Source organism: Solanum tuberosum, unplaced genomic scaffold, assembly GCF_000226075.1.
Source record: "Solanum tuberosum cultivar DM 1-3 516 R44 unplaced genomic scaffold, SolTub_3.0 scf00447, whole genome shotgun sequence".
NCBI classification, from domain to species: Eukaryota; Viridiplantae; Streptophyta; class Magnoliopsida; order Solanales; family Solanaceae; genus Solanum; species Solanum tuberosum.
In genome coordinates this window covers 424,385-438,951 of record NW_006239372.1, presented here as the reverse complement: position 1 = coordinate 438,951, position 14,567 = coordinate 424,385, and the positions used below count along the sequence as shown (strand labels likewise).

Below are 14,567 nucleotides of genomic sequence, written 5' to 3'. Positions count from 1 at the left end.
GTTCAAATGTGATGCAAAAGAATTGAGAATTCATGTGGTTATATGTTGAAGAAATAAAAGATTCTTCAAGAATTCTCTTGTGTTGCTTGTTCTCATGATAAAATGACCATTGTAACAGCTAAGGTTGGGATTGTATCCCCTGAAATTATTTAGAACATATAAAAAGTTGAATATGGGCCCGTTCACCTACCACGTGGACTGCTTAATATTATGATTTAATAGATGCATCTATGGTATGGTCACATGTGCATTTGTATCAAATTACAAATTGGTTTTTGTAAGGTTGTTTGCTCAAATTGTTAAGAGCACAATTCCAAACTATAAAATTATGTTGATAATACTGGGTGGTTTAGCAGAAATTGTTTGCCTCCAATTATAGCTAGACTACTGATTATGAGAACAAATCTCTCAAATAAAGCCAACAAGGTTCTCCTATCACAATTGGTTCAAGGTCAGGAACCAAATAATTTCCATCTAAAAATTTGATGTGTGCACATATGATTTTATTGCTCCACCATGCACAAAGATGGATCCCTAAATGAGGTTGGGGGTAAATGATATATTTTCTAACATTAGGGAGAGATATGTTTAGCATCTGAAAATTATGTGTGGAGTGAATTATCTAGATCCTCATTAAAAAAAATGTGAACTTGAAGTTCAAGAGATAATTCATTTGAAAAATGTTGCAAATAATTTGTCAGATATACTTACTGACCAATATTTTAATTAAGTTGCAAATGCTCCAATAAATAGTCCTTGAAGGACAGAGTTTATTTATGGTACGCCAGAAGCGTGATAGACCAATCGATTCCAAACGTAAACTCCTTAAGGAAGGAAAGGAGCAAATTATCAAAATGGTCATGATAATGAGGTATGTGCTTTGAAAGAGCACTATGAGATAACACTTCATAAAACCTTGGCAAAGGTTCAGGTACCTGAAAATGATGAAAAATGAAGAGATCTTGATAAGTTATGTCGTATTGAAATCGAATCAAAATGACCGTCGACGGTATCTTTGATATGAAGTAGCACTCAATGCTATAAATGATTATGAGGATCTTAAATTTAAATCTGTCATATAGTATGGACAGATGAATGCTTAGCTAAATAAAATGCACTATTCAAGTATATTTTGTTTCACTTAGAAAAGTGATGTTTTTGAACTTATAGTTCATAGATCAAAATATATGTTAATGGGGTACAAATGAATCATTGTACGAAAGTATAACCGTAAGATATAAAGTATGATTTGTGCCTCGGGGCATAAAGGGTTTTCACAAAAATCCTGACATTATTAAATGGAGACATATTCTCTAGTGATGGATGCAATGATACTTGTTTCACTCTGGCAATAAAGGAAATACTTGAATATGTATAATGAATGCAATGATACTTGTTTCACTTTGGCAATAGATGAAATACATGAATATGCATAATAAATTATTATTATGTCTAACTAGACTATGAATGTTATATGAAAATCCTTGAAGGATTTAAAAGGTCTTAAATCAATTACATTGGGTACCCAATGGTTTTATGACTGCTTAAACAGAGAAAGATTCTTTTTGATCTCATGAAAATGATTTAAAATGTCATGTATTAGTGCAATTGGTGCACTTACAGACTGCTGGTTATGCAAATGCTAGAAGATTATTAGATATAAATAACGAAAGTTATGTGAAAGGATTGTCATATTATCATTCAAGTTATGACAAGAAACTAACAAAGCAAGTGACTCAACACATAGAAGATGTGAGATTTTCTTTGAAAAGAAAAGATGAGCTTCAATAAAATTGAAATGATCAATCTCCTAGTCGAAAATGATTTGATTATGTAGATGCAGAATATTTATTTGATCCGCATAAAGCTCGATCGCAAATGAACTATTTATTTACATATGGAGGCACAACAATTTCTTGGCGTTCAAAGAATCAAACATTAGTAACCATTTCTTCAAATCATGCATAAATAACATTGATCTATGAAGTAAGCCGGAAAGGTTTTTGGTTGGAATAATGATCTATCATATTCAGAAAATATGTGATTTTCCTTTGGAAAAGGATATTTTAGCCACCATATACGAAAATAATATATAGCTCAATTGAAGGGAGGATACAATCAAAGGAGATCAGCTAAACATATTTCACCAAAATTCTTTTTCACGCGTGATCTTCAACAAAATGGTGAGATATACGTTCAAAGTCCCGTTCAAGTGATAATCTTGTACACTCATTCACTAAGGATTGCCAACATCAATATTTGAGAAGTTCTGATATAAGATTGGAATGCATCATCTCCGAGATATCAAGTAAAGTTTTTATTAGGGGGAGAAAAATATGTGTTGTACTCTTTTCCTTAGCCATGATTTTATTCCAATTGGGTTTTTCTAGTAAAGTTTTTAACGAGGCAACATTCAAAGCGTATTAAAATATATGTATACTCTTTTTTCTTCACTAAGATTTTTTCCCACGGGGTTTTTTCCTAGTAAGGTTTTAACGAGGCATATTATCTATGGACATCCAAAGGGGAGTGTTATTAAATATTATAGTGTGGATGTCCATTACACCAAGAAGTTACTCTCACCCATTATCTCCATGACTTTCCTTCATTATGAAGATAATCATAACCTCCATAACCTTCACCTTTATAACCATTATTCTTTTAACCTTTCACATCCATAGCCTCCCTCATTATATTCATGTTAATGTCATGTTTATGACTAACCTTTTGTATGTCTCTATGTTACTCTATAAATAGAGACATAAGGGTTCATATTGTATACACTTGAAGATTTAGTGAATAATTGAAAGAAAGAAAGTTATATTATATTGTTCCTCTTATCTTATATTCTTCTTGTTTTCATCTTTATATTGTTCTTTTGTTCTTAGGTTTTGTAACAATAATAATATTGAAACTAAAGTAAGAGAAACAAAACTTGTCATCGTTGTTGGTTCTCTAGTTAAGTATTTTGCTCGCTGGAGCTTGGTGGTTTTGAGACTGTTGTTCCGATTCACTTGGGAGCTCGGAGCTTCACCGAATTTCACCGATTTTGAGCCAAACACCTATAAAACAGAAGAAAAATGTAAAAGGGGAAGGAGACTGACAAGCCTTTATTTTTACTCTGGCTCATCAGTGATTTGAAATCCTCGTCAGAGTAACTGGTGGTGCGAACGAGGAGGAGGAAAGGGTTGGGATCCGGTGGTTTTGCCAAAAAAAATGGGAGAACAAAGGGGGTTTTGGGTAGTGGTCTAGTAAGGGAAAATGGTGGTTTAATGGAGCCTTTTGGTGGCTGTTCCAAGCAAGTTTTGGGGTTGTTTGGTTGTTTCAGTTATGGAGAAGATGAAGGGAGGAAATTGGTTGTTTCTGGTCGTTTGGTGGTCAGTTTGCTGGTTGCATTTGGCAGTGATTTGAGGGTTGTTTCAGGCGAGGTTTTGGCCGGAAGAAAGAAGTTAGGGTGGCGGTCGGAAAAATAGGAAATGGAGATGATTTTCTTGTGTTGTTTGGTGGCTGTTGTTGGTCGTTTGGAGGTTATTTTCTTGATGGTTTTGGGTCTGGTGGTTTGTTGGTTGTTGTGGAGGTTTTGCTTGCATTTTGGCTAGAGAAGATGGGTTGTTTGGTTGGAGAAAAATGGGTGAGAACAATGGGTCATTGCTGGCTATTTTGTGGGGTCGTTTGGTTGCTGTTTTGTGTCAATTTTGGGGAAGAACAGGCGGATTTTGGTGCTTGTGTGTGAGCTGCTGGTCGGAACTTATCAGATCAGTGGTGGCGAACTCACTTGGTTGGAAAAATGGGGAATTTGAATGGTTGTTTGTTTGTTGTCTTGCCAGAAACGGCATTGGGAGAGAGAAGATGGGTTTTGGAGGTTCTTTGGTGGTGTTTTCTTTAAGGATGAACAGTGAAGGAAAGAGAAGTGAAAAAATGGGGGTTTTGGGTGGTGGACTCGCCGGATTCAGGCGAAACTCCGGTGACTTGCCGGAAAAAAAATGAAGAATAGTAAAAGAGAATATTTTGAAGACTAAAAAAAATCTGAAAATTACCCCTAAAATTTTATCCACCACCACCTTTATTTTCTGATCTAATCAAAACTTAAATAGGAAATAATTATACAATGGACTCAAATTGTGGGCTTGAGGTTATGACCCAAAATTGTTGGTTAAATAAAATATATGTGTATATAATTATTATCTGTATTTAACTGTATTTCTGGTTTGTGCTAAAAACACCAAAATTGATCTTAACAAAAGTAATGAATAAAATGAATATTAAAAAATGTAATGGACGTAGCCAATGACGTGCAAAAAATGCAATTTAACATAAGTAATGATTTAATCAATATGAACAAATATTTGAATGTATTCAACCGACTGTGAAAAAAAAATCTAATTAAAATTAACTGATAAAAAAATCCTGAAATTTTGACAAAGAAGCATAAATATCAATAAACTTATTTAAAATTAGATAAAAAACTTAAAATTACGAATTTTGAAAAAATATTAGGCCAAAATTGGGTGTCAACACATATGATATGGGTAATCACCTCTTGGCATTCAATTAGAGAGCATGGGTAATCTTCTCTTGCCTCATTATTTACATAACTTTCTCAATCATTGGTTCATTTTGGGTGAGAAGACCTTTCAACCTTAACAATCCTTATAATGTGAGAAAACCTTTCACAATCATTCTTTCATGTGTATATGAGAAAATCCTTTCAACAACACAACAACATTATCATTGATATTTCACTCTCAAAGTATCCTTAAAACATTTACATAAATCCCATAAGAACATGCTTAATTTCATAAACACTTTATTCATAATCCAAAACCCACATATGATCATTACTTGGAAAACATGGAAATTACATGGGTTCATGGGGAATCATCATAAAATTATAGAATTGACTCAATTCATGCATATAAGATCATAATTCAATCAATTAAATCAATAATTAAGAGAACCCACAACATAGAAGAAAAACCCTAACGCAATTGGAGATTTCTAACTTTGAAAATAGGAGAATTTGGGAAGTCCATGAATAGAAGGAATCCATGGATGAAAACTATCATACCTCAATGCCAAAAGCTTGCCTTCAATGGTGGAATTAGACACATGCCTTGGAACCCTAGGTTGAACTCTTCTTCTTCATGTTTTCTAGAGAGAGAAATATTTAGGAGAGAAAGACTTGGTCTTTCTTTGAATTTTTGAGAGAATGACTTGAATGGGTTGAATTTGGGGTTAAAATTACTTATATAGGGGTCCTAGGTATGGATAAAACAACATAGTATCATAATAAAATAAATAGGAAAAAACCCAGTTGATCTTGATTTACAACTGACGCGAACCTCCAGATGGAGAGCCACACGAACCGTCTGGGTAGTCGTGACCCTAGACCAGTAGCTTTGGGGGATTCTGCCTCCCTTCACGGCCACCACCACCACGACCCATTTGTCTCTTCACGAGCCGTCTGGGTGCTCGTGAGAGGAGCTTGGCCTTAGGGAGGACACTGTCCACTTCACCACGGGCACCACCACGAGTTGTGGTGCCCTTCACGGCCCGTGAAGGGATCCATGAAGGGTGCCATGGATCAGTGGAGGGCTGGTGACCTCCCACTTCCTCCCATTTCTAGGTTTCTTGATTCCGGGATGTTACATTCAACCAGCTTTGCCAGATTTGCAAATTGTTCCTCCATGGATGAAGCATCAGTCACTATTGTTTGCATGATCATTATGGACGTAGAAGAGTAACATAGACTGTCACACAAGTTGATCTTCAACAAACTCATATTACGTGATGTATGTGGAGATGATTAACTAATTGAATCATAGTTCTTCTTCGTGGTAAAGTTCTTGAAACCAAAAATGTTAAGTAGAGCTGAGGTTTGTTTGATCTTGTCAGCAACACTGCTTCCTTCTTTTGAAGCATTTGTGGAGGACCTTGATCTTTCTGGAGTTGAAAACCCAAGAATAGAATTTGATGTGAAGGACCATTGAACTGTTTGTTGTCCTAGAAGAGTCGCCTTGCTCTTCATAACACATTCGAAACTTCCAAAGATAACACCAAGGACTCTTTATACTTCAATGGAGAACTTGGAGTCGGCAACCTTAGAAGCAGTTGATTGAGAGTTGGTCTTCTCTGAAGTCATTTCGACATTCTGTGATGTTTGAAAGTTGAGATGGGAGGTAGAGATTGACTAATTGTGCCAGAATTTGACTGCAATTTTTTAAATATATGGACAACACATCAAGCATAAATAAACTATGAAGAAACAAGAATTTTTATTGATAAAATAATATGCGTACAATTCAACTTATTCCTCGATTATTCTCTCTTAAGATTTCTCTGTGATTCGAGGGTAATAGTGACGTACTTCTTGAACTAGGATGATATAGATCTCCTTGAAATTCATTTGATCTCCATTGATCTTTGTGAATATTCCATGAATTTATAGAATATTCGAGATGCCTCTTTGAGGGAATATAATATTCTTTACAAAGATATAAGCTAAATCAAACAAATTTTGTAGAGTCCCACAAAATTTGAATATCTACAAATGACCCTATCGACATAGGAGCAGATTTAGGAAGGTGGAAGGGGTATCACTTGACACTGCTTCGTCGAAAAAAATTACTAAATAGGTATATACAATTAAGAAACAAAAGCGGATATAACGATTATATATTATAAGTGACATTCCTTTAATAGAGAATGCATGTAGCCTAGATGGTTTTGTGCTGAAGAACCACAATGAATGTTTCAGTTTCAAACATCCACAACCTCATTTTTTCATATTTTTTGTGAATGTTTCGGTTTCAAACCTCACAACCTCATTTTTTCATTTTTTTTGTGTTTTTTTCTTTGACCTTCTTTATTTATTAGTAATTATTTGGTGCTTTGTAAGAATAAATATTTTGTGTATATATATTCTCATTTTAAAAGAGTGACATCACTTACGAAAAATCCTGCGTACGCCACTGCCATTAACACCAAATTTAATCATTATTTTAATTAGAGCTGTCAAAACGGGTCAGCCCAGCCCTACCCCGCCAAAGCCTCGTGGGCCAAAGAATTTGATGGGCTGGGGCGGGTCGGCCCTTCATTTCAAAGGGCTGTAAAATGGTCAACCCAGCCCAACCCCAGAAGGGTCAAGGGCTGGGGCGGGCTGGCCCTTTTTTTTTTTTTATGTCAAATCAATGTCACAAACAGTAACATTGTTTCAATAATTCTAAATAAAATTTAGCAATAAATAATTAAAGAAAAAAATAATAATATCTGAAAAACAAACTAGTAAACTAAAGAACACTTCTGATTAAAACTTTAGTTAGCAATACATAATTACTTAAAGTATTTTTTAAATGTAATCAAGAAACTAATTAATTGTTCAAGCCATAAAACATTCGATCACATATAATATAAATAGTGTTTACTATCCAAGTCTTATATTCAAAACTAAATAATAAAGAAATTCATGGGGTAAGCTCCTTAGAAAAACTCCACAAACATTCGATCACAAGTTTTATTCTTATTTTTTTAATATTTATTTTAATTAAAATTAAATAATTTGGCCCATGAGCTAACCCCGGCCCGACCCCGATCAAGCCTCAAGGGCTAAGGGCCTAAAAGGGTTGGGCTTATAAGCCCCAATTTTAAACGGGCTTATAAAATACTATTCCAACCCTACCCTAATAACAGATTGGATCGAGCCGTCCTCATGGGCTAAGCCCTTTTTGAAGGCTCTAATTTTAATACGTGAAAAGTAAATCGTGACAAAAATGATTTTTCATGTAAAACATTCTTGTTGTACGGAAAGGATGTGATGGTTTGGGGTAACGAAATGATAGTAGTAGAAAAGTTTCTCTTTTTGGGTCCCACCACTTTGATGAGTTCCACGTGGCAAATCAGAAAGAGATTTGGGTTACTGCAGTGCACGTCAGAGTTGAATTACGACATTTTTTTGCTACTTGCAGAAAATGAGAATGGAGATTTGTACATCAAACAATGCACAAATTCAGAGACACCAAAAGTACTCACACCAAACCAAAGATAAAGGCACAAGGTATACTACTATTCCCCTCTATCTTTATGTCTTTCATGGAAAAAATAATAATAACTGGTTGTTCGTGTTTTTCGCTGATTTCTCATCAATATCCTGAAATATATGGGTAAAAATCTTTTTTCTTCTTTTTTTCTTTTTTCTGAAAATAAAGAAGTAAAAGAAAATGTATTTTTTTTAATTAAAAAGAAAAAGAAAATGGTAATTAGTTGAAATATTTCTGGAAAAAATCAAAGTAAGTTTTGTTCCATTCCCCCATTAGGGTATCATCCTTGACCAGAGTTGCTGCATCAATCCTTTTAACAAAAAGCATAGAATTGGTTTTTGGTGCACCAACCTATTGTTCCCTTTTATATGCTGGAATCTTTATTTCTTATGTTTGGTTGTAATGCTGGATTTTTCTGGTCTGGGTTTTTGACTTTTTGGGGTTGCCTTAACATTTTTATTTGAAAGCAAAATTGCTATGTAACAAGACATAAATTAATTAATTAATTATGGGGTGATATTTATTGAAGAAATCATATATATATTTCCTGCTCGTTCCTGAGATCCTGGACATTAATTGGTTTTCAATTTCAATCTCGTATTTTGGGTTCTTGAGAGGATTTGGAGGCCTGCATTGATTGGTAAGAAACTAGAAAATGACAAGTTTATTTAATTGCAATATACATATATTTATTTTTCCAGTGAATTTTGTTGTTGGTGCAGGTTTATTATGCGGGTCTCGAATGTGTCTTGAGTGACACAACATATTGGTTACAAAAGAATGGGCTGCATTTGCTCAAAGGGTTCTTCCGAAGATGAATATGTTTTCGAACAAAAAGAAGTTGATAAATCTTCTGTACATATGGTTGCTCCCTTGCATAGAGAGGAGATTAAAGTAGACTTAGTTAATCCTAAGATTGAAATAATACCTATGAATTCTAAATCAAAGCGGACATCAGAATCTGCTCTTATTTCTGTCCTTGCAACAAAAGTTGAGGATGATGGAAAAACAAGAATTATCGAGAGGCCTAAGGAAGGCCATCACAAGAGGCGCTCCACCGTTGATTTTGGAGTGCAACAATCAATGTCTAGAGTTGTAAGCATACCTAATGCTGCAAAGGGTGAATTCGGAGCTGCAGGATGGCCATCGTGGCTTACTTCTGTCGCAGCTGAGGCTATTCAAGGGTGGCTTCCTCGAAGTGCAGACTCATTTGAAAAATTAAATAAAGTCAGTTCTACACCTTTTCTCTGCTCATGTTTTATTTATGAATCATTCATGCATTTTGTTCTACATATCAGCCCATAATTTGCTCAACTTTGATATCTGCATCTTGTACTTTACGGATCCTTGTTCCTCTTATTTCTGGAAATTTCATACTCTACTCAGGGTATTGAATTTGCTTCTATCATAGAGATCATTTTGTTTTTTGACACACGTAGCTGAATCATTTTCCATCCAAAGTGGCTATTTTTAAAAAGTTACTTTATTTATGATCCATTAGAGTTTTTCTTCCTTTTCTTGGGTTACTTAGGAGTACCTCTGGAAAATGGATATTTATTTTTTAATAAGAAGAATTGGGGACAGGGGAATGGAAGTACAAGGTGGGAAATCGAACCTTACCAAGAAGGTGAATATTTAGGAGGTCGTCAACCAACTGAGCTACTAACATTCCCCCAATGGATTGTCAATTCTAATTGTAAATAAAACGATTTTCAAGAGTACTAGTATTATTTTTTCATGAGTTCCAAATATGAACTTCCTTAACATATGGTGAGAGTGCTTGATTACCTTGTACTTGTTGGAAGCACTGTGGAAACATAAATTTATGTCCAGCCAAACATATAATGTCATTTAGTTTTTCAGAGATCTTTGGACAATTATAAAGAGTTTGAATTTTCATACATTCCGGCAATTAAGTTGATAAATGTTTAAATTTTTTGCAGATTGGTCAAGGAACATACAGTAGTGTGTACAAGGCCCGTGACCTTAAAACCAATAAAATTGTTGCAATGAAGAAAGTGAGATTTGTCAATATGGATCCAGAGAGTGTTCGCTTTATGGCAAGGGAAATATCTATTTTGCGTAAATTGGACCACCCAAATGTTATGAAACTTGAGGCTTTGGTCACATCTAGAATATCAGGCAGCTTATATCTTGTATTTGAATACATGGAACACGATCTTGCTGGACTTGCAGCAGCACCTCGGGTTAAGTTTACTGAAGCACAGGTACATCTTTCTCTTCTTGTCTGAAAAACCCTGGGATATTCATAATTAGCACACCCAAGTCCTAACTAGATTCAAAAGCAGAAAATCCTCCCAGAATATAAATCTTTTAACTTGTTTAATGACTCCTTCATGGACTGAACCTAGAGAATACTGAGACTAAGTGAAAGCAAGAAAATAAGGCCCAAAGACGAACAAAATCATGTGTAAATTAAACTTATTTTACCACCACCCTCCGGTAGCTGCATTTTAATCTACACGATATATTTCGATGTTCTCCAAATTTTTAAATGATGGTTTACAGATTAAATGTTATATGCAACAATTACTTCGTGGACTTGAACACTGTCATAGCCGGGGTGTACTTCATCGAGACATTAAGGGTTCAAACCTTCTCATTGATGATAATGGTGTTCTAAAGATTGGAGACTTTGGCTTGGCTACAACCTTTGAGCCCAACCAAACACAGCCATTAACAAGTCGTGTTGTAACTCTATGGTATAGAGCTCCTGAGCTTTTGCTTGGTGCAACGGAATATGGAGTGGCCATAGATATGTGGAGTGCTGGCTGCATCCTCGCTGAATTATCTGCTGGAAAGCCTATCATGCCTGGAAGAACGGAGGTACTTTCAATTCACTCTTCAATCTAAACTTTATTCACTTATGATTGATTATCTCCTCCTAACACACGTCTGATCTCTTTGGAAGTGTCGCTTTAGAATTATTCCATTACCCAAAGAGTTTAAAGCTATTCTCTAATTTCCACTTTAAATTTGTTTGATGCTTTTGACACAGTAAATTCTAGTTCTATACATTTGTTTCAGTTTCATGCATGTTGACTTTTCCGAGTTCACAATTCATTGTTGGTTCCTGAAACAATTTTGCAGGTGGAGCAAATGCATAAGATTTTCAAACTTTGTGGTTCACCTTCCGAAGAATACTGGAAGAAATCAAAACTACCTCATGCTACTAGCTTTAAGCCACAACACCCATACAAGCGATGTGTCACTGATACATTCAAGGACTTTCCGCCTTCAGCTTTGGCCCTTGTTGACATCCTACTTTCAATAGAACCAGAAAGGCGTGGTACTGCTTATTCTGCACTCAACAGTGAGGTAAGAAACCATGTTCCTTGAATAGCAACACCTCTTTAGTTTCTTTTCCATTTGAGTGACAAATACCATCTACGGTGGTTATCAGGCAACTAAGAGTATTTATTTCCTTTGCTTGTAATGGTCATTCATATTCCTTGTATCATGATTGGAAGCATTTTTAAGCAAGTATTATTACATTATTAATCGCTGGAAATTACATTCTCTTCTATCCTGTGAACATTCAGAAATTTTTATTTAATGATCATATTTGCTTTAGAATCAACCTTGTTGTTTCTTTTTTAATTAATCTGGTTGTGCATTACTTGGAGGTTTTTCTCTACATCATCATTTGAATATTTCATGAACTCAAATGGTCCAAGCAGATTAATGTCTGTTTGTTAACCTATTCTGCATTGACGTTTTGCAGCCTGCCGACATTGATATGATTTAAGGTGTTTTTTTTCCTTTTCTAGACATAATTGTTTTATCTTATTTGGCATACCAAGTTTGTCTTTCACAAATTACCTAAAGTATTCTATATGTTTTTGTAAGTGCTTACTCTGCTTTATATCTTCTTTGGTTTTGTTTTTTACTTTCAGTTCTTCAGTACAAAGCCCTTACCTTGTGATCCATCTAGTTTACCCAAATATCCTCCAAGCAAGGAATATGATGCTAAGATTCGAGAAGAGGAAGCAAGAAGGTATCTAGTTTTAGCTCTTCACAACCTGTTCCTCGTATCTAAAATCTGCATATCATTCCATTTGCTACATTATTTTTCTATGTTATGGTCTCTGCATTTGTTTCTTTCTTTCAATATCAGTTTGAGTTCAAGTTGCACTACTGTTACATTCTCCAATTAATTCGAACAAGAACAATAGATATCAACCCTTCGGGGTGGCCCAGTGGTTTGGGCTTGGGACTTCCATGTTGGAGGTCTCAAGTTCGAAACCCCTTGCCAGAGAAAGCAAGGGGTTTGCCTTCTGGGGATTCTGTAATAAGACCCTATTCATGGGCATTCTCTGACTTAGAATCGAATTCATACCCGACAATCTACGATCTACCTAGTGCCTTAGTTTATGTTGAATAGGCATACCTGACTTCCAGCTAATTGTCAAATAAAGCTATCCGTGCTTAAATTCCTAGCTTGAAAGCATTCTTTGAAGCAAACATCTTCTCTTTGTTTCCCGTGCCTCTAGTGAGTTTAGAGAGAGAGTTCGAAAAGGTCAAATCTTTGATGATTCCATCATCTATGATTGAGTTGCGAAAACTTCTGGATAGGTATCCTCCATCTGAACCGAATTCTTTCTGGTTAAAGAATCCCTTTCTAGTAGCTCTGGAACAATTAGGAGATTCTATACGGGGTTTTGCTTCTGGCGGCAACATGCTTGGCCCCGCTTATGGGGTTAAATCAATACGTTCTAAGAAGAAAGATTGGAATATTAATCTCATCGAGATCATCGATCTCATACCAAATCCCATCAATAGAATCACTTTTTCGAGAAAATACGAGACATCTAAGTCATACAAGTAAAGAGATCTATTCATTTTTAAGAAAAGAAAGGTCGAGCTCGTCGCACCGGGTTTGCCTAGTGCGGGTTACCTTTCCTATGTGGTTTGCTCTCTATTGCATAAGAGCGGGGTTTTTACCCTGTGCGCACCCAAAGGGTAGCGGTTGCGGATTTCCCTTGTCATAAAAAAATAAATAGATATCAAGCATAAAAGTAATCTTACCTCTTGAAATAAATCTTTTTTGTAAGGTTTAATGATGAAACCTAAGTAACTATTACACAAAGGTGTAAAGAAAATAACTCTCAATAATATTTATAACATTGTTGTTGTCAAAAAGAATAAAATCCACCCTTATATACGAGGGAAAAATCACCAAACCCTCTCCCAAATAACATGAGATTTGAATACTACTTTTATGAACATAATAACAAAAAAAATCTAACTTGTAAATTTTAAACTAGAAAAACATGTAAAATTAATACCACACTTCTTCTGGGAACTACTTAACAAAAAGTAAGCAAAGAAGTCAAATTTGCACCAAAACACACATAATCAGCCCTTTAGTATTTTATCTTTTATGAGTAAACGTAACAAACTTCACTAACTGAAGTATCTGTAAATAAAATCATGACTATGGACTATCTTAGTAAGCTACCAATAACCTGTACTATTGTATTGTACTTTTCTTACGTTCATGATTAATTTGGTCTGTACTTTTTCACTTTTGCGTAGTCTCACAATTTAGAATTTTGTTAATCCCAGGCGGAAAGCTGAGAGTGTTAAAGGATGTGGAGATGAATCATTGAGCAAGTCGTCAAGGCAATCAAAGGGAGAAAGTACTACAGAATCCATTTCTGGGCAGGTTGATCTTCTTCTATTTTCCGAAAGAAATTGAATTAAGGCTGTTCTGTTCACTGTCATTGAAAATGAATGGTTTCCACATTGCAGGGACAATCAAATATCAGCATCAGTGTTAAATATAATCCTCTAGAAGAAAGTGGAAGTGGATTCCTTATTGAGCCACCAAGAGTGAAAAATAGGAACGGATTTATTCATTCAACTTCAGTGATCCATCCTAATGCAGCTGGATATTCTCGCAAAGTCAAAGAGGATTCATGTACATCCCAACACGGTGGAGAGTTTCTAAGACAGGGTTCTCACACGTCTCGAGCTGTAGGAGACTTTTCAAGTGTTCATTCAAAGAGGGATGACGGGTCATCTTATGGGGATTCAACGGTGTGTACTGCAATTAATCTTTACTTTCCAATTTGCAGGTGTTAATTTAACATTGAAACGTTTTACCTATCCCTTTTTGATGTTACAGGTTTATGTGCCAAAGAAAAGTAGACTTCTTTGCTCTGGACCACTAGTGCCACCAGGGGGAAGTATGGAAGACATGTTAAAGGAACATGAGAGACAAATCCAAGAAGCTGTTCGAAAAGCACGTCTAGAAAAAGGAAGGACCAAAAAGAATTGTTATGATTATGACTAGGCCAAATTCATGATCCTCCTCCTCCTATCTTTTGAACTGATTGCTCACTTCTGCCGGAACAATTTACTTCTTTTGTCATGTAAATGAGATCCACAGTTGTAAAGGACCTAGGAGGAGATACAGATACATTCCAGTACAAAGTGTCGCGCATTAAGGCCATTTCCTTCGGGGTGGGGGGGGGGGGGGGGGGACCTCGCGGGCGGGGGGGGGGG

General features: G+C 35.6%; 1 protein-coding gene across 2 annotated transcripts; it reads left to right on the top strand.

Moving 5' to 3' along the window:
- The first annotated feature begins 7,938 nt into the window (after positions 1-7,938).
- Positions 7,939-14,528, top strand: LOC102583929 (probable serine/threonine-protein kinase At1g09600). 2 transcript variants are annotated; one of them, XM_006363600.2, is made up of 9 exons: positions 7,939-8,053; positions 8,759-9,263; positions 9,980-10,264; positions 10,566-10,883; positions 11,148-11,375; positions 11,954-12,054; positions 13,626-13,725; positions 13,812-14,099; positions 14,188-14,528. In XM_006363600.2, the coding sequence occupies exons 2-9, from the start codon at positions 8,817-8,819 to the stop codon at positions 14,353-14,355; spliced, it is 1,935 nt and encodes a 644-aa protein (XP_006363662.1). In that variant the 5' UTR covers positions 7,939-8,053; positions 8,759-8,816; the 3' UTR covers positions 14,356-14,528. The 2 variants fall into 2 exon arrangements, with proteins under 2 accessions (XP_006363662.1, XP_015159029.1); XM_015303543.1 differs by lacking the exon at positions 7,939-8,053 and adding an exon at positions 8,276-8,676.
- Positions 14,529-14,567: the final 39 nt, after the last annotated feature.

Excerpts from the sequence above, each read along its gene's own strand:
- LOC102583929 (XM_006363600.2), top strand. The coding sequence starts at position 8,817 with ATGGGCTGCATTTGCTCAAAGGGTTCTTCCGAAGATGAATATGTTTTC. Across the intron at positions 10,884-11,147 it reads TCATGCCTGGAAGAACGGAG|GTGGAGCAAATGCATAAGAT; the intron begins GTACTTTCAATT and ends ACAATTTTGCAG. Across the intron at positions 14,100-14,187 it reads CATCTTATGGGGATTCAACG|GTTTATGTGCCAAAGAAAAG; the intron begins GTGTGTACTGCA and ends TTGATGTTACAG.